Source organism: Saccoglossus kowalevskii, chromosome 3 (assembly GCF_978046115.1).
Source record: "Saccoglossus kowalevskii chromosome 3, keSacKowa6.1, whole genome shotgun sequence".
Taxonomy (NCBI): Eukaryota; Metazoa; Hemichordata; class Enteropneusta; family Harrimaniidae; genus Saccoglossus; species Saccoglossus kowalevskii.
Window position 1 is genome coordinate 39,772,479 of NC_140643.1, and position 21,156 is coordinate 39,793,634.

Sequence of the window (21,156 nt, forward strand, 5' to 3'; positions counted from 1 at the left end):
TCTTTCAAATAACACACAGCAACTTATTTATATATTTATATTTATATGCATATTCAGGTAACAATGTTTAATAATCATCATTTCACTGACATTAAGATTATTTTATGCACATGAGTTCTTCTGATTTTATAAGTATTTACATGTTCAAATTTAAATTCAATGCCGATATATGAAAAATCCAGACTCCAGTGCGATATGGAAAATAGCACTCACCTTGATAATTTACACTGAAACCTGATTTATTAATATATCCTGATATGTACACATATATATGGCACTATAGTACTCATATTTTTGTATGAACTAAGTAATTAAGAAAGTAATTAGAAGTAATTAGTAAGTAATTAGAAACGCGAAGAATCATTTTTATCCATTTATAATTTTGATGTACTGTGTATGCGTTGTACAAGTTACACGGGACCCATACTGTATGACACGTCATGACGACCGACACCTTATTGTTTTTCGGTATCGTATGTTGATAAATACACTCATTATGATTTAAGTTATTCCAGAGCATAGTACGCACATTAGTAGTAGTAGTTAGTATTTTAATGGTTACAGCGTGTTTAGTTTACGATAAATGATATTCTAATTTAATCATGCACAGGTAGTAGTGTTGTTTGCTAAATTGAGCAATAATATATGTGAATAATCGATTTCACATGGATAAGCTGTTAAAATTTTAATTAATTAATTAAATTAATTATCCTATACCAACTGGAACAGACGCATGGAGCTACAAGTAGCGTTTATTAAAACTATATCTTCACGCTGAGATATAATTAGTTCTGTTTATTTGAGTGTGATTGTCGAATGATTTATAGTTAATACAATTTGTTATACTAACATGTAGGTTGCTTCAGTAATGACAACCATATTTAAGTAAGTATATTCAAAGGAAGCTGTATGTATCTGGGTAATGATATATTTCCTTAGCAGAGTGGTTTCGCTGAACAGTTACAGAATATAGAAGCAATACTGAGCAACAACATCATTGTCGAAGTAACAGTAGTTTTACGATGTTTTAATCCTAATAAGGTTTAAGGTTCTACGAATGTATTTGATTTACGTTCTCGTGAACATGTCTGTCCTCGACAATAATTGTTCTAATTTTATTTATATATTATATTTAAGTTTCATTGCCCCCATTTTCAAACCTTTGGAACGAGGCTTGTACTTACCGCCCAATTTTAATACTTATTCAGTAAAGTATTCGAGGAAGCCGTCTTTCCACATATTTATAGAAATGTTTATAATACCATAAGTGATAATCAACATAGGGTCAGTATAAGGTTTTTCACTGTTCACTGTTTTTAATGTTCATTGTCGTCTTCCACTTACTGTCCACAGATTAAAATAGACGTGGTCAAGTGGATTCTATTTACTCGGATGTCCTTAAAGGGTTAATTTGCATATGACCACCTTACACGAAGAACACATAACACTTCCCCGGGGTATTTGAAACCGGAATTGTTATCTAACTGTAAGGCCGTCGCTGATTGGCTACTGAGTTGGAATATAATGGCAATTTTTGGTTTCAAATATCTCAGGAAAGTGTTCTATGTTCTTCGTGTAATTATGTGTTCATATGCAAGCGATGTTTCCACATAAAACGACAAATTTGGCCGAATTTTGTTAACGGTTGGTCTATTACCCCAACAAATCGTTTGGCTTTTTCCTGAAAAACGTGTTTCGCAACTTGTTTATTTATTTAGTTTCATGCCGTATTCAAGATTGCGGCCCCCATATAATAAATATTGCACGTGTGCGCCAGCTAACTGTGCTCCAATCTGATTAAAATCTGATGTAGTGTACGGGCTTTAATTATTTTGGCTATAAACTTATTTTAATTTTATGTTTTATTACTTTTGTTATTAATGCCTTTTTATTTTATTATTTTACTTTGATTTTGATTTTGTGATTTTTTTAAAATTCCGCCCTACATACATCTGAGCCGATGCCTATGTAACGAGATTTCAACGAGACCCACTGTCGACGATTTTAGTCAACGAATCACAGACCTTCTTCTATAGCGCACATGATGACGTCACTGGGCAGAGTCAGGTGGCAAACACACTCAAACATAAAATGGCGGATTATACCGACGTTAGGACCGAGAAGAACACGGCTTTTCGGTAAGTTTATCATTGTCAAATGCAACGAAAGTCATTTTTTTATGTTTATATTGTGGCTCGAATGGTTCGAGTTTGGATCGTTACTTTGCGTAGTTATTCTGGGAATGACGATTTTGTTTCCACCGGCTCGACCGAACATCGGTGTCTTTTACCAGTCGCTTGCCCTGGAGACGGGTGATGTTTTGTTGACGATCGGGTCAAAACCGTCTACGGTATTGAAGCCGTAGCTGTAAATATTCATCAAAATGTATCAACATTTTGTACATTATACAATAACTCTTTATTAAAGTAATTGAGCTGATTTGGACTGGAATAAAATATTTTTTATTTGGAACACATCGCAATTGATCAGGAAATATTTGTTTGCTCCAATTGTCTGCGTCGATGCCGTGGGCCGGTGACCGTTATACAATTTACAATTTGCATTGTTTACTATAGCTGTTTAGAGTGTTCTAATCATTACGATTTACTTATTTTTTTGCTTCCGTTCTAGATAATTATGCTCAGTGTTTGATGTAAAATTGAAGCGATGACTGAATAAACGAACCTTGGCTGGCGAAGATGTATCAGGAAGTGTACACATTTGTTGGAAGTGAACAAAATATTCAATGTAATGACAAAAATTGGAAAATGCTGTGGAATTTCTTTTGAAAATAAAAATATACTAGCAATTTTCTATTAATGGTTTATTCAAGTGAGCAAAATATAATGTACAGAAAGATTGTCCGTATACACTGAAAAGTAAGCAACCGACAGCCTGTATAAAAGGGGGGCTGTGATTGGCTGTTACTTACGCGAGATTTGAACGGGACTTACATAGGCGTCGGATCAGATGTAGGTAGGGCGGAATTAAAAAAAATCAAAATCAATGTAAAATAATAAAATAAAAGGGCATTAATAACAAAAGTAATAAAAAATAAAATTAAAATAAGTTTATAGCCAAAATAATTAAAGCCCGTACACTACATCAGATTTTAATCAGATTGACTGTGCTCTTGCCCATATCTTATATCTAGTGCTTTCAATATAGAATTTTAATTACGTCACTTGTCCATATAGGGTGTTCTGATAAGTCACTCATATTCCTTGTCCAATGCTTTAATTATAGTATTGGTTTATATCTGTTTTAAAAGTAAATTTCCATTCAGTATTTTCTATTCGGTAACAGTCGATAATTGAGCTCCAACTCTTTCCATGATGCAAATGCATGCAAATTAGACAATTATTAACCACATATTGCAACCTGGAACTAATTAGGCTTGTAGATTATCGTAGAAAATTAAGTCTACAAAACCTTACCTGTGAATACCATGCAGCACAACTCAATCAGATGATTAGGAAAAAAATCATATTACTTAAACCTAAACACTATGTCTCACAGCATATTATATTATAACTGTACAAATCCTTGATTCAATCTCACATCACACATGGGTTAGAGGTATGAGGAAAATAAATACCAGTCTCACTTAAAATGCATCTTTCGCTGCACCATCCCATTGCTACTATTTTTGAACAACTTACGATGATTTTTGAACAAGATCACTTTTCACACACTATGTTGATTCATAACCTAAGTTATACACATCATAAACACAATACAACACACAATTACTGTGATGATTTTAATGTCTGGCTTTATTGGTGAATAAACCAGTTGTTCAATTCGCAGCATCTCATCTCAGGTGCTAAATTGTTAAATAGTCTCACTAAGACCGAAGTCACATTCACAAAATAAAATCTCATCTTTTCTTCTCCTTGATGAAAGTTAAATTTTATTTATTTAACCTGACTTATTATTGATATATTATTCATTTTATATTATGTATAATACTGTTTGATATTTAAGAGGTCTGTTCAGACTAAATGCTACCAGTTGTTTTATATTTATATTAACCACTATAGTTTAAGTATTGTATTACAATTATTGTATCACTTACTAATCATTATTTTATTGAAATAAACTTCAAACATATGCAATCAATGACAAACATTATCACCCATAGATTTTGGTAATTGGTCTTCAAGAAGTTTGGAAGATTGTTTCACATCACATACAATTAAACTATCACATGTTACTGAATTAGACAAACATTGAAAACAAAACAAAATGTTAACAAGGCAAACCTTCTGTGGAAAATTATTGCACTAGATATGAACATTCTTATTGTGTTTTGAGTTTCTTTCCAATAAATTCTCTGATTCCTTGAACACACCATATGGCAGCAGACAGAAAAAATATTCCACGTAACACCTGACCTTTGATTGATGGTTGTCCAATTCCTAATAAGGGCACCGTTGATGACGTCATTGATGCGTCGCATGCTAAATATAACACACACCTGATGAATTCCAATAATGGTGCGTAGTATCTGCAAAATGTATAACCCTACATCAAATGCAAGTTTCAAATTCAAAATGTTTATATCATATTTTTTTACTTTTAGACAGGTTCACATTCTTGGCTTTAAACTATTCAAAACTATAGCATACTCTTAAAAAACACAGCCTAGCAAAAACTGTTCTTGTTTGATTATTTAATAAGTCAGGTGTAATTTTCCATGTAAAAGTGTGAAACATAAGCAACATAAAAAGGAAGACATACATTGATATATATATATATATATATTGTGTGCGGATTATTATGTATATATAAATATTACAAACGATCTACACAATTGCCATGCATAAATATACTAGAGTGTTGTATTGTCATCAACACAATTGGTGATTTTCCGTACAATTGCGAGATCTCGCGAGATGCATGAAAGACGCGCGTCGAACGTCTGCCGCAAAAATCGAACGATTTGATTTTGAACTAGAATTTCTTTATTTCGCAGCTTACATTGACCGGCCGATCTTCGACAGAGTGTCACAGGGTGCTAGTTGGGTTGAGCTAAGGTTTCAAATTGTTCCAAACAAATGACACCCATAACACCCCTGTGAACTGGGTCCTTTAATAATTCGAAACTTAGGACAGTTATATAATTTATATGCGACATAAACAACAAGTACACGCTACACGAGTAAGGTTTAAACAACGTACTTTATTCCACACACCTAAAAGATGGGCAGGAAATGCCTGACCCGTTACAAGGGGTAGTGGGGTACACGTTGTTTTGTTACACAAAAAATATAACACTAGAAATATAATTCAGTAATAATATTGTAATATTTCCACACGGGAAAAGGGTAGTGGATTACGTTATACTATTACGAGGAAATGCCTAAATCGATAATGTAAATAATTGTCTAACATAGAATCTTGCATGCATGCATAAAACTAAGAGACAAACATACATAACAAACAACGGACGCAAATAATATACTGGCGATCGGACACAGCCCTACCTACATACAGTTTCTTCAAACTAGATGAAAACGGGTCTTTGCGTGATAACGGTGTATTTTCCAGCGAGTCTGTGCTAACGGTGGCGACGACGGTAATTACAAAACGCAGTCAGAAGCACTGTAGTCGTAGAATACACGCTGCACACTCAGTCGAGCACGATACCAATCAATTACAGAATTTATCTGTCCAATATTCGTAACTTGTAGAAGGAGAGTGGTCCGGGTGGATTCCCTTGCACCGCAGTACACCTCCGTAGCCAGTAACATAAATTAGAAGGCACATCCCGTTCAGAACCAAAATCGGGAATGTCATTCACTGGCGAGTTTCCCCACTCGTTAACTGCAGTAGGCCGGAATTGGCCAATAGAATTATCTTTATGATGCACATTCCGTAGATCACAATACATTAATTTGTATGACAATACACAGTGTATTGTTCTAACGTTACTTGCAAACGCGTGATTAGTAGACACGTAAAAAATGGTATACTGCCAACAACGGCGAACCGACGTCCTCCAGAATAGATCACAAACTCCCATGATGCAATATTATTCAATGGCTTACTGTGGTACCTACAAGATCGGACATCCACATTTGATCACATGAACGTTCGGATCGGGTTCTATCAAAGTCCGCTTCCCTAGTGCTGACTAAAAGAAACATCTTGCCACTCTATATTTAACAATTATCTATCGCCAAAAACAACATTGCCTATCTATCGCCGTAAGACAAACACAAAACGCCACCATCACGACATACAACATAAACATGATTTAATGTTTGACATTCGTGACACAACTCCCCCTTTAAGATGAAACGTAGTCTTCATCTAAGAAGTCAGGATTGTCAATCATTATATCATTAGTTATCGGTCTCTGCACCAGTGCTGCGACTTAAATAATCAGCACCAATATTATGAGACCCTTTTATAGCTACTATTCTATAATTATAAGGTTGTAGGGAAAGAGCCCAGCGCATTAATCTGCCATTCAATACTTTGGCACGGTTCAAATATATTAACGGTTGGTGATCTGTTTCAATCACAAATTCCCGTCCATGCAAGTATCTCTGAAATTTATGTATTCCCCACACAAGTGCAAGGCATTCCTTTTCAATGACTGAATAAGAGGTTTCCCTATCCAATAATTTTCTACTTGCATAGGCAATAGGAAATGCATGGTCACCTTTATTTTGCAATAAAACTGCTCCTAGTCCGCAGTTAGACGCGTCTGTGCGTATTATGAATGGTTCCGCAAAATTTGGTAAACTCAGCACAGGTTGTCTACTCAACATTTCCTTCAAATCATCAAAAGATTTTTGCTGTGGCTCACCCCAATTCACCTTTTTAGGCTGTCCCTTTCTTGTTAGATCACTCAGGGGGGCTGCTATAGTGGAAAAATTAGGTACGAATTTTTGGTAATACCCAGCCATACCCAGAAATGATCGGACTTGTTTTATTGTACATGGGCGTTTTGCCTGCAAGAGTGCTTCAACCTTTTCAGGTATCATTCGTAACAGCCCATGACCCACCTGATGACCTACAAACTCTAAGCTATTATATCCTATGAAACATTTACTTGGCTTTGCCGTCAACCCTGCGTTTTTTAAACGAGTTAGAACCTCTGCAAAAATAGTCATGTGCTCTACCCAAGTTTCTGTATAAATCAAGATATCATCAACCATGTTCACCACCTTTCCATCTAAGCCCTTGAGAACCACACGCATAATGCGACTAAACGAGGACGGACTATTTACAAGTCCAAAGGGCATGTAAATAAATTGGAAAAGGCCCAAAGGAGTCTGGAATGCGGTCTTTTCCTTGGCCTTTGGTGCCAGTGGTATTTGCCAGAACCCCTTTGCTAGGTCTAATTTGGTAAAATACTTGCCTTTAGCCAATTGGGCAAACATTTCCTCGGGATTTGGCATTGGTTCTGCATCGAAAATGGTAATCTTGTTCAACTTCCGAAAATCGATACAGAACCTAATTGCGTCATCCTTTTTCTTAATGAGTACGATTGGGGAGCAATATGGGGAGTTTGATTGTTCAATGACCCCCATTTTCAACATAGTTTGGATTTCATCCCTTACTGTCTTCTCCAAGGCATATGGCAGGGGATATGGACGTGATCTGATTGGCACATCGGAGGTCAAATGAATATTATGTTGCCCTACTCTACATTTACCAGGAATATCCGACAAAGTGTCAGCAAATTTCACAAGTAGCATGCTAACTACCTTCGCTTGTTCGTCGTCTAACCCTTCCCAGATGTGCACATCTTTAATGCTTTCCTTACCTGCAATAGTGATGGTTTCTACTAAGTCGGCAGTCTCTCGACTTGGATCGTCTGCCCACGAATCGTCCAACTCGTGACCATCGATTAATCCAACACCAACACACTCCAATACGCCCATATGTTTATTCACAGGCTCTTCCGATCTCAACTCGTATTTTTTTAACAGGTTAGCATGATAAAGCTTAATCTTACCTTTCCTTTCAATCCGATAGTCCATCTGACCCACTCTCTCCTTCACAATGTAAGGCCCTTGCCACTGCATTCTTAACTTGTCGTGTGCTGTAGGGAGCAGTAGTAGAACATGATCACCTACCTCAAATTGACGCTGTTTGGCCTTTTTGTCATAATGAAATTTGTATCGTGACTGGGCTTTAGATAACTCCATTCTAGCGAGTTTACACGTTTCTTCTAATCTGTCACGCAGATCCAACACATACTGGTAGGTTGACTTCACCTCTCCAGAAGTAGACTCACCTGTCCACAATTCTCTCAGAATTGACATGGGACCTCTGACCGTTCTTCCATACAAGAGTTCGAATGGTGAAAAGCCAAGGCTCTCATTTCGTGCTTCCCTATAGGCAAATAATAATGGATCTACATACCGATCCCAGTCCTTTGGTCTTTCATCACACATTTTACGGAGCATTGTTTTCAAAGTTCCATTGAACCTTTCCACAAGTCCATTGCACGCTGGATGGTAAGGAGTGGTAGTAATCCGCCTAATTGACAAAAGACGACTTACCTCCTTCATCAGGTCACCCACAAATTGGGTTCCAAGATCAGTCAATATCTGTTCAGGTACACCCAACCGACTGTAAATTCCAACTAAAGCTTCAGAGACAACCTCTGTTGTGATTCGTTTCAAAGGCACCGCCTCGGGATATCTTGTGGCGTAATCCATAAACGTCAAAATATATCTATTACCCTTATCTGTTACGGGATCAATAGGCCCGACCAAATCAATCGCAACCCGTTTGAAAGGTACGTCTATAAGAGGCGTTATCCCCAAGGGTACTTTACCAACCTTCCCTTTAGGAAACGTACGCTGACATACATCACAAGACTGACAATATCTTTGGATGTCGCCATGCATTGCAGGCCAATAGAATTGTGTTAAGATCTTGTCAACTGTTTTCTGGGTCCCAAGATGACCAGATAATAAACAATCATGCCCCAATCTCATTACTTCGTTGCGAAATTTTGTAGGCACTACAAGTTGTTTAACACGACTTCCCTGACCTAACTTAGGTGATTGATACAACCTGTAGATGAGACCTTTGCTCACCACAAATTTGGACTTGTTGCCTCTCCCTGAAATTTTCTCTTCGCCCGACTCCACCCACTTACGAACTTGAACTAAACTTGAATCTGTTCGCTGCGCTTCCCTGAGCACCTCAACAGTAACAGGGTGTGACTCAACCCCATCAGTTTCCTTAAACTCTTTTACTATAAGAGGACGGACAGGCTTACTCTGAGCCTTTATCTGTGCTCTAGTTTGTACAGCTTGGACCATTTCATGATCTCTTGTATCATTACTCTCTCGGTCAACTTTCAGACCTATTTCTACATGTGGCCAATCATGATCTGGGTCACCCGGCTCTCTTGCGCCTTCTATATTTCCAATAACCAAATCATAGATTGGCTGCTTCATGCACAGAGCTTCAACCCATCCTTTAAAATAAGGCGTGTTGACATACAACTTTGCCACAGGAGCACTGCGATACGAACCGTCCATTAACAAACAGGTTCGAACCTCTCCTGTAAACTGATTAGATTCTACTAAGCTGGTTCTAACGACCACACCACTACACCCAGAATCTCTTAACACCTTAATTTTATACTTACCAATGGTACCCTCTACCACAGGCATTTTCGAACTTGTAGTTTGTGACTTGGCATTAACACTAGACAAACTAAACAATGGTAAATCATGGCCACATTTCAGAGTTAACTTACCTGCTTTGGGCCGACAACACTTATTACCATCTGCATGAGTGACCACGCAGGTTGCTGAGATCTGCTTGCTCTCACCTTCAACCTCAACAGCTGCTGACTTCATTGCACGACTACGACAATCTGGTGCAATATGACCTACCTTATGGCATTTAAAACATGTCCGGGTCTCTTTTCGCCGTGAACCATTTTTACTATGATTCTGCTTACCTTTACCAGTTTGTTTCTGGCCAGGATCAAAAGAAGCATCAGTGTTGACATTAACATTACGAGGGGTTCTGTGGTTTCTAAACAGACGAGCTTCCCTATAACGATCGGCTAATTCAGCCATTTCATGACAATTCTTTGGCTTCCGCTCATGAAGGAATAAAGCCAAATCGGGACTACATGTGTTTATGAACTGTTCTCTTGTCACCAAATCCAAAATGTTTTCATACGTTTTGTCAAGGCCCGATAATTCCACCCATCTTGCCAAATAATTTCCTAACCTTACCATAACCTGAGCCGCCGTTTCCATGTTCCCAGGTGTTGCTTGCCTAAATTTGTATCTAAACCCCTCCTCATTCAAATCGTATAGTTTTAACAAGGCATCCTTGACTGCTTTATAGTCTGCTAAATCTTCTACAGGAAGACTAACATACACTGCAAGCGCTTTACCAGTCAAAAGTGCACCTAAACCTACGCCCCATACATCTTCTGACCAGTGTTGACTTTTAGCAAATACCTCGAATCGAACCAAAAACGCATCCATATCCTCGCCCTCCTTAAATTCTGACAGTTTAGGAAGTTTAGCACCCATCATATATGAATCCTGGGATTGGCCACCAGTTCCCTCTGCTCTCACGGTTATTTCTGTTTTTATTCTTTCTAATTCAAATTGCCTTTCCCTCTCTTTTTCTTCAAACTTTCTTTTTTCAGACCGTTCCTCTGCCTCTCTTTGTGCCTTTGCCTCTTCCCTCTCTGCCTTTCTTGCCTCCCTAGCATGTTGTTGATTCTCTTTAAATTCAATGATTAATCTACTTCTCTCTTCCTGAATAAATTTTGTTAGGGCAGGCCCCTCATAACCCAATTCTTCCCCAGTTTGCTTTAACTTTCCCACATCAATATCCATGTTATAAATTTAATCTAGTCGATTAATTGTAGCAAGGAATTGTTGATATGTCGCACTCAATCCAACAACAACTGATAGATTTGTTTCGATATAATTAATGGCTTTATAAATGTACTCAATGAATTCATAAATTTAACCAATTGATTTATAAACTTATGAATCCCACCGCTGCCACCAAAATGTCACAGGGTGCTAGTTGGGTTGAGCTAAGGTTTCAAATTGTTCCAAACAAATGACACCCATAACACCCCTGTGAACTGGGTCCTTTAATAATTCGAAACTTAGGACAGTTATATAATTTATATGCGACATAAACAACAAGTACACGCTACACGAGTAAGGTTTAAACAACGTACTTTATTCCACACACCTAAAAGATGGGCAGGAAATGCCTGACCCGTTACAAGGGGTAGTGGGGTACACGTTGTTTTGTTACACAAAAAATATAACACTAGAAATATAATTCAGTAATAATATTGTAATATTTCCACACGGGAAAAGGGTAGTGGATTACGTTATACTATTACGAGGAAATGCCTAAATCGATAATGTAAATAATTGTCTAACATAGAATCTTGCATGCATGCATAAAACTAAGAGACAAACATACATAACAAACAACGGACGCAAATAATATACTGGCGATCGGACACAGCCCTACCTACATACAGTTTCTTCAAACTAGATGAAAACGGGTCTTTGCGTGATAACGGTGTATTTTCCAGCGAGTCTGTGCTAACGGTGGCGACGACGGTAATTACAAAACGCAGTCAGAAGCACTGTAGTCGTAGAATACACGCTGCACACTCAGTCGAGCACGATACCAATCAATTACAGAGTTTATCTGTCCAATATTCGTAACTTGTAGAAGGAGAGTGGTCCGGGTGGATTCCCTTGCACCGCAGTACACCTCCGTAGCCAGTAACATAAATTAGAAGGCACATCCCGTTCAGAACCAAAATCGGGAATGTCATTCACTGGCGAGTTTCCCCACTCGTTAACTGCAGTAGGCCGGAATTGGCCAATAGAATTATCTTTATGATGCACATTCCGTAGATCACAATACATTAATTTGTATGACAATACACAGTGTATTGTTCTAACGTTACTTGCAAACGCGTGATTAGTAGACACGTAAAAAATGGTATACTGCCAACAACGGCGAACCGACGTCCTCCAGAATAGATCACAAACTCCCATGATGCAATATTATTCAATGGCTTACTGTGGTACCTACAAGATCGGACATCCACATTTGATCACATGAACGTTCGGATCGGGTTCTATCAAAGTCCGCTTCCCTAGTGCTGACTAAAAGAAACATCTTGCCACTCTATATTTAACAATTATCTATCGCCAAAAACAACATTGCCTATCTATCGCCGTAAGACAAACACAAAACGCCACCATCACGACATACAACATAAACATGATTTAATGTTTGACATTCGTGACACAGAGGAATATTGCTTCCGAATACCCTTACTTAATCGAAATTGCCTATCATAAAATGTGGACAGCACATTATTAAGCATGGAAATGTGCCCGAAATACTTTCGCGTTTGTCGAATCCCACGCGATGTTTGACGCGACTACGACGCTATGACCTTTGTTTGTCCTGTTTTTACGTTCGATTTCACGCATAACGCGTGATTCTCGCAGTGAACGGAAAATGGTCTATTTGTTCAGCATACAGTACAAAAGCATCAGTATTTCAAAGTACTTACGTTTTGTCACCAATAGCACCGAAACTTGTGAGTGATATTATTATATATCCCATACACGAGAATACAACATTGCGTTGTAACACCTAGAAAATACACTCACGATCATTCTAGTGCAATGTATTATTCAATTTAAATTAATTATTACGTTGTTGCAATATAACGTGTAATGATGCAGCTGGAGTCTTAAAAATATAACAACATACAACAAAATAAAAATGACAGATCATGGAAAAAGTGTAGAATAATACATGATGAAGAGACTTACAGCACTCTTTTTCAAGCTCGTCAAACAACAAAAAAATAATAAGATAATGTAACACAACATAAGCGTCAGCCCATGATGAATGTTGTATATCATATTTTGGCTCTGGATACTTCACCTGGAGTGAAGATAAGTTAGAAAACAGTTCATTTAATATCGTGTGAACTGTGTACAGAATTACGCAGTTATAATATGGAAATATGCAACGAATTATATTATTGTAATCTTGTGTGGATAACTAAAATTACAATGACAAAGACAGATTAGTAGTTAAACAGAGGTTTAATAAGTGCCTGTCCAACACAACATAACAACAAGCTATTTCATGATTTCATCCACTAGAAGGTATTATTATTCTTTAAACCAAATGCATATATATTCATCACCTTTGGCAAGTCTTCAATAAGCCCACATCTTGGTTTCCCAGGTTCCCATCCAGGACCTTTAAAAATAACTGACAGTTTATTTCCCAATCCTGGTAAAGTCCAGAACAAATTCCACATATGCATCAAATGGCAGAACTGAAAAATAAAAGCAATATATCAGTAACGCACTAGCCAAGCAATTGAGACCACTAATGTCACCAGTATCTACCACTATCTTGCCCTGCTAGAAATTGTTGCATAATAGTCTTCACAATAAGGTACACATTTGAATTGCGAAAAGACTAGACAACGTTAGATTCGAGACTATTACCTCAGGAACCATTTCTATGAAGACCAGGCTGTAGCTATTGTCAATTACATCATGGTAGTGTATGAGTATGAGTATGGGTAAGCTGTTGTTTTACGTTATGCTGTTTTCATTATCTTTATATTGGCAGTATAATTTTTGTAATTTTAAAGCGCGGTGGTCGTCGCGCTGATCATATGCGGCATTTGTATTGATAAACACTGATTATCCCACAATCCAATGCCCTCTTCAAATGGAAATCACAAGTATGAGGTTTGACCGGTAGCGACTTGCACTGAATACCGCCGGTGACTCCTTCGATACATTCCAATCACCTAAAAAATACCTAATTAAAACATGGAAACGTCTTAGTTTGTACTCGTTGATCTGCGCAACAGTCAAAGTCGCCATCTTTGTTTATATGAGACCCATATATCTCGCGCATGCGTAGCGCGACGATTACACCCTTTAAATGTCGGAATGTGTGTGTTGTACAGCTTCATTTTGTATATGGTAAGAGCTTGATCTGTAAGCTCATCAGATATCAACCCAACGCGACAAGCATCACTGCGTGGAACAAACAACAATCTATCATATGTCAACAAAAATTGTAGTAATTCTCACTAATGAATGAAAGAATTTTTACTAATACAGTACATTGAGCAGATTACTGATTTACATTTACCTGTATGTAGAAGGGATTCCATGAAGCTATGGGATGTACTAGTCCGTATACCACACGTTCACGTTCTGGTGCAAATGTACCTAGTAACAGTATTTGATTATGCATAATGCAGAGTCATCGGTTTTGGAAATTATATAGTGTTATGAAAATAAACACAAAATATATTGTTACATTTACTTTTTAGTTGAACAATATATTAACAAATAATCTTTAATACCTCTTAAAATTATTGTTTACTTTACAATGTTTTTAGATTGAAACGAATCCTTGTTCCATCCTATCTTTTAAACATCAGCATGCTTGAGCTGTATAACAATTGTTTACATGGAATTATTCATCAAGGACAAAATTTGACTTACCAAATAATCTGTCCCATATGATCAAGGTTCCTCCATAGTTCTTATCAATACAATACGGATTCCTACCTGCAAAAAGTTTCAAAATTGGTTATGCCATTAGAATAAGCTTTTGTTTTAGGAAAGGAGAGATTCTTCATTTGCCATCTGTCATGTTAAACGTGCATTGATAGGTAATATTACTGTTCTGGACATCAACTCTTCAATATTATTCACAACTACTAATACTTATTACACTACGCTCATTTAGAAGCATCATTACAATCACTTATTTTCGTAAACATTTATCTTCATGATGCTTCTACTATTTGAGCGTGGAACATCTACATCTGTATCAAGCTATGAGTACGAATGTATAATTATATATAATGTAATTAACTGCAGCAACATAGTCATTTAAAACTTTTCAAAATATTTCATATTCTTGTTGAAATCTTTGTATACTTCATATTAAAAAGAATCTTTATCATATTATTAGTATTCGGAGATTGTTATCATTTATGTTCATGTGATCTCTTGAAAAATAGAATATACTGACCATGGTGTACTCTGTGGTGGCTTGGTGTATTCAGAATATACTCCACAGGACCAAGAGAGCCGACGAACTGAAAACAATGTAATGTTAAAGAAAAGTCAAATTTAATAAAAGCGTAGGTAATATCAATGACATTGTCACTGACAAACATCTGCTTGATATGACACTGTACCCGGTATACAATAGTTTTGAATTGAAAGTTGACATGTGCAAAGTGTGTGTCAAGTTAGAACATTATAAGCCCTGTAAGAGATACGACTGTGAAGCAAAGACAAATGATTGATGTCCAATGTGTGCACCAACTCTGAAAACAAATCTGTCCACACACGAAACTGTTACCACTAAAACGTCTTTAGGAATCGGAATGCGAAACGAATTTATCTTTCTATGTATCCCAAGATGTTTGAAGTGTATTTGAAATTTGAATATAATCGGTGCCAGTCTGTCCAGGGTACAGTTGTGGGTGGACAGACGGATGTACAGATGTAAATCCATAAATCAACGTTTTCGGAATTAAACAGAATGGAACTAATACAAATATTAGCTTTCACATGAAGTAATACGTTTCCAACAATGAATATTTAAGTCCTTAATGAATGTAAATTTTACCTCTGTATGTATCCAAAATTGATACAAAGTGACAAATTGTATATGCACATATGCAGTTGGGGGTGAAACAAACAAAGCCATCGGTAAATAAAAAATCTGAAATTAAAATGAGAGAAAACGTCAAATTCAACTATTATGACATCAATCAACATTTTCATTAATTAACTATAACATCTAGTAATTTGTTCTTTCACAATGTAAAAAACCCGATTATAAACAATATGCTATATAATTAAATATAACAACTTACCCAAGCTGTATGTCTCTGAAATATGCTTTGTCGTATAGCTGTGCCTAAATTATAGTCTTCTGAACTATGATGAACTTGATGTGCAGCCCACATAAAATTTACTTCTGTATTAGTAAATACAACCATGCATGTATCAACAATAGGGGTATATGCGTTTGGGGGAATGTGCATTTCATTAAAGTGTGTTCTTTGAGGAAGAATTAGTTTTACGTTTTGTCGCAAAAACTTATTTGGCTTATTTGAATGCTCAATTATTGTAACTAAAATTGTATAGACGAATTATGCACAACTATATTTCTGTGTTTTAATAACCTCTGTAAACATAATAATATTAATAAACAGCTCTGGGTATTCACACAAATATTCAAGAATATAGGTATACATACGAAAAGTTCTTTTCCAAATATATTTCTTGATCTTCACAAAGCGGATATGCTTTGTATTTTAGACGCAAAATAAAAACTCATAAAAATTTGGTAAGAGTTTACGATATTTCAAAGAATTATTGACAAATTTGATTCGTATAAAAATTTCACAATTAGTAATTTTTACTGAAAAATGCATATTTAGAAATTAAATACTGTTCAACTATATTCCACAGGTCTTCCTATTTCATATTCTTGTATGTACTACTTGGTTTCCATATTCCTCATTATTTCAAGTAATTTATGAATACATTATTCAGCTAATCTCGCATATCCCTATTGTATTATCCTTTTACGAAATTCACGATACGTTTTTTATAAGATTCGTACACGTTTTATATATTTGTTAAAAGTGTATTATCACACTGATATCTAGAAAACCCTATACATTTTATACTCGGGGACATTTGTCATGTTATAAGACTAATAATGCACGGTACGTGTATGGTCACTTGTTGGAAGCATAACCACAACACGTCACACGTCATACATACCATGTGCAACTCTATGAAACCAATAATATCCTAAATCCACACCAATAAAGCACAGCAACCAGCCCCAGGGTGAATTCCATGCAATATCGGTTAGACGTAGGTTTTCATAAACCAATATATATGCAATAAACTCAATAGAGTGGACAAACATACTACACGAAAAGGGAAAAATGCAATCATTCAAAATGAGTTTGTTATGTGTTATTAATTCCACAGCAAATAAATAGTTCAGTACCATGGTGGAGTTGTGGTGGTGAACGGGGCAATCATTAGAATCAACAGGTTTTTTTCGTGTTAGTTAGTTTGATTTCCCGATTGGACTACCGTTATTCTCAATTTTAAGAACCTAAATTAGCGTCTATAGCGTTATTAGTAATTAGAAATGATGACAGATAAATTTCGTTATCACAACGTGGAGCAGGTCTTTATGGTATGTGGAACTGAAATAGACAGCTACTATAGATAAATGTTCACAACAATGCCATTCAATTATGCGTAACGCAAGTCATATTAAATTACTAATCGATAATATATCTATGTCCCTCGTAACTCCCGGTGGATGCGCATTGCCACTTATATATCCAATCAAATTAATATTTTCCAAAGCTACAGATCAAATTAAATATGTAGAACACTTTGTGAACAAACATGTCAAACAATTTATGGGATATCACCCCAACGAGCTAATGTGTTATACTAAAAAAAAACTCAACAAACATTTCACAGTATGGTCTACATGTAATAGTCGGTAATTATTACAGCTATACTACAAATGGATCTGAAAGTTTGGTTCCAAACATATATTCTCTAATCCACTAAGTATACAACTCATTTCCTTTTGTTTCAGTCGGAAAACTAATCTATGATTCATTTACAGATCGCTACATCGAAAAACGAACCCATGCTATTAGAGTTCTGCACTACATCACAGCAAATTCTACAACATAGACTGTGGAATGAAGGCAATAATTATAGCACAGCATATTGTTTATAAATCTTTTAAACAATAATTTTGTAACATCACTGTGATTTGGCAGTCAGTTGTTGTGAATCCCTAGAAAGTATACTGCACAAACCAAACCAAAGCCAAGACAAAGTCAAATAAAAAACAAAACAACAAAACACATATTTGTAAAGCTTAGTGACGTAATCTGTGAAATATAAATTGTATATCCTAACTGCCTGCACATGAACTGTCATTTTATTTTTCAGTCCACATATTGAAATCATCTGGTATGAAAAAATAAGTGTTGAATAAAAGTTGCGTTTGCATAAATTTAGACAACGAGGCAAGTGGTTTTCAAAATTGTGAAACTCTTTCGTTATTATGCAGAAAAATACTGTAAGCAAGTACAACCATAAGTTAATTTTCATACATGAGTTTTTGAACACCTACATAGTTGTGTATAATCGGTAATTGTGAAAATTATCGTTGGCATATATATAAATTATTTTTAATATATTTTAGATTCTTTTTAAATCAGTTGTTTTTAAGTTTTTCTACAAAATACCAAAGAATTTCGCAATTTCGAAAACAAGAAGTGTTTATCGTAGTATTTAGTTTACATGTATGTTACCTTATTGCCATGAATGACATCATCATGCAAAGGCCAGATCCTAACGAACTTATTGAATCGTTAACTCTGTATACTTTCCAATTGCCTGTCACGAATCCGACGATAAGTTCCAGAACTATTGCCACCAATACAAATGGACCTGCCTAAAAATAAGATCAGTTGAGTATACAACTATCATGTAAGAGTACAAATAGCAGTAACCAAATCATGATTGAGTCTTGAATTAAATTCCAGCCTAAGTTAAAACGATATGAATGTTTGCCAGATTGGTTTATTTGTTCATCTGGATGGACTGAAAGAGGGGTGTACAGTTTATAAAGCATGTTGTTCAGAATAATCCAAAGTATTTCAGGCTTTGTGCGAAAGAAACAAAGCTAAAACCATTACTGACGAGAACGACCAAGCACCGGTTTAATTGATCGGGTAACCTGACCACAAAACATGAGTTGTTGTATTGTAAGAACCGTGTAGTGTATCAACGAATGCTGCGAACTTCGAAACCAAGTGACCAAGTGAGCCAAGTGACGGTGATTCTGATAATTGTGCAGCGTCGATTCAACTACCATTTTACCGTGAATCACCACGGACTTGACCGTGAAGATTAAGATCATCGTGTATGACTTTACATTACGAGCGTCGTACCTAACGATTAGCTGCTGAGTTCACGAGACGTGCTATGACCTGTCAGCTGGCGCACACGTGATAATAAAATAAATACGATATTTACTATATGGGAACCGCCATCTTGAATGCAGCATAAAACTAAATAAGAGGCAAGTTCTACAAATCTGGACACAAATCCGTTGGGGTTATATTAAGCCAGCCGATAACAAAATTCGGCCGAATTCGGCGTTTTTGTGTGGAAAAATCCCTTAAATACGAACACCCAATTACAGGAAGAATAGTGTTCTATGTTCTGTGTTTGTATTTAAGGGATTTTCCGACACAATAACGACGAATTCGGCCGAATTTTGTTATCGACTGGCTTGATATTATCCCAATTGATCGTATTTCTGTGAAAGATTGTCCTGATTTGTAGGAATCTGAAAAACGCGTTTCACAACTTTTCTCTTATTTAGTTTTATGCTGCATTCAAGATGGCGCCCCATATAGTAAATATCGTATTTATTTTATTATCACGTGTGTGCCAGCTGACTGTGGATTAAATGTATAAAAACTGAGACTTTGATTGTTAGTAATTGATTGCGTACATGCATTTTGCTGCTTTACCGTATCGAAGTCTGGTAGATAAAAAACGAATTGATAATGACCTAATTAATATCAAGCCTAAAAAATTAATAGTTTTTTTTGCTGTTTCGCATTGTCTAGTAATGGTCGAGGATATGATTACTGCTTGTAATTCTTCTATGTATCACTTGTGTGAAAAACAATGTTGCAATATTCGGTCAGTGTTGTCAGATATTCAGCAAAGATTGCACGTGATTACACGAGAGTACAATTGATAGCCTAATATATTAACTTCACAGATTGAGACCGAAATATCTACGGTTGTAAAAAAAACAGTGCATGCACATATGAGTCATATAAGCACAAGCATAGCAAGGTCTTCAAACAGGCCACTCCAATTTGACTTTAGCGTGATAGACTTAAAGTTTGGAGATATAATAATTAAAGGGCTATGGTCGTTGCGCTGCGCATGTGCGACATTTGTGTTGATAAACATTGATTTTCCAACATTATAATGCGCTCTTCTAATGGAAGCTACAAGTATGAGGTTTGATCTGGGCGCGACTTGCACTAATTATACCTTTTAATCATCTAAAAAAACCTAATTAAAGCTTGATGATAACGTCTCAGTTTGTACTCGTTGTTTTGCGTAACAGTCAAAGTCGCCATCTTTGTTTATATGAGACCCATATATTTGCACATGCGTGGCGCGACAACTACATAACTACAAAGAAGGCGATATTTGACACTATGAACCAACAATGTCACAACGAACAAAACAAACATATATGACGCGAGTTAACCGAGAACTTCTGCGGTAGACATTTTCTCACAAACAATTAAATATCAGTTTGATAACACTGATTATTATGGGATATGCGTATGGTACATGCATCAAGCATCAACACATAGAAACCCTGAACAGTCAGGTCATGTACCATGTATATATGTAATGCAGCTTTCTTTACCTCTAGTAGATAATTTGGAACTTCATCTAGCGTCTGAAATGTAGACTCATTTGGTGTTATAAGGTAAAATAAACGACGTGTCCCGGTTAAAGCGTCGATCTTAAATAGGCCCGTACCGTTCGTAGCTGCCATGTTGTTCGCTGAATACAGTGTAGGCAGCTTGAACAAGGTCTGCACTATTTATATCACATCGACCCCTATTTGAACCCTGACCTGAAGTCTAACAATGTACAACACACATTTGAACAACACAGGTGAGGTTTCTGTCAGGTGCAGCCAAGTATGTTCATTGTGACAATTTACGATGAAAAATTACATACAAATTTAATTGAAAACAATAACCAGTCGATAGAATTAAATTCCCCGGTTATGTGACCCGCGTTCCATACTGTCGACTGTTTTTCATCATGAACAACCAATAGTATACCGCTATGGTGAACAATCTGTGGTATATGGTTCGTTTATTGTGTTGTATAACGCACTAATGAACATGAAACTGGAGCAAATGTGTCGGTGTCAAATTCCAAATGTTGAAAACGATGCACAGCTATTCATAAATAC

At 36.3% G+C, this 21,156-nt stretch overlaps 1 protein-coding gene and 1 long non-coding RNA gene across 3 annotated transcripts; one reads left to right on the forward strand and one right to left on the reverse strand.

The window, feature by feature from the left end:
- The first annotated feature begins 1,803 nt into the window (after positions 1–1,803).
- Positions 1,804–2,809, forward strand: LOC146747974 (uncharacterized). Its single transcript, XR_014928898.1, has 2 exons — positions 1,804–2,138; positions 2,632–2,809. It is a non-coding gene; the product is annotated as an uncharacterized LOC146747974 (long non-coding RNA).
- Positions 2,810–3,749: 940 nt separating this feature from the next.
- Positions 3,750–20,723, reverse strand: LOC144355079 (alkylglycerol monooxygenase-like). Of its 2 annotated transcripts, none has more exons than XM_085497191.1 (12): positions 20,596–20,723; positions 18,440–18,582; positions 16,863–17,014; positions 15,944–16,047; positions 15,694–15,789; positions 15,088–15,154; positions 14,553–14,618; positions 14,194–14,273; positions 13,223–13,357; positions 12,823–12,954; positions 12,575–12,657; positions 3,750–4,510 (listed from the first exon to the last, which is right to left on the reverse strand). In XM_085497191.1, exons 2-12 carry the CDS (start codon positions 18,463–18,465, stop codon positions 4,303–4,305), a joined length of 1,149 nt encoding a protein of 382 aa, XP_085353317.1. In that variant the 5' UTR covers positions 18,466–18,582; positions 20,596–20,723; the 3' UTR covers positions 3,750–4,302. The 2 variants fall into 2 exon arrangements, with proteins under 2 accessions (XP_085353317.1, XP_085353316.1); XM_085497190.1 differs by having other exon boundaries at positions 4,393–4,510; positions 12,840–12,954.
- Between the last annotated feature and the right edge of the window lie 433 nt (positions 20,724–21,156).

What these genes read in the sequence shown, in the direction of transcription:
- LOC144355079 (XM_085497191.1), bottom strand. Translation starts at nt 18,465, where the DNA reads ATGATGATGTCATTCATGGCAATAAG. An exon ending in ATGTCATTCATGGCAATAAG is followed by an intron (nt 17,015 to 18,439) that starts GTAACATACATG and finishes CTTTTCGTGTAG; the next exon opens with TATGTTTGTCCACTCTATTG. An exon ending in GTTTCATAGAGTTGCACATG is followed by an intron (nt 16,048 to 16,862) that starts GTATGTATGACG and finishes TTACTAATACAG; the next exon opens with AAGTAAATTTTATGTGGGCT.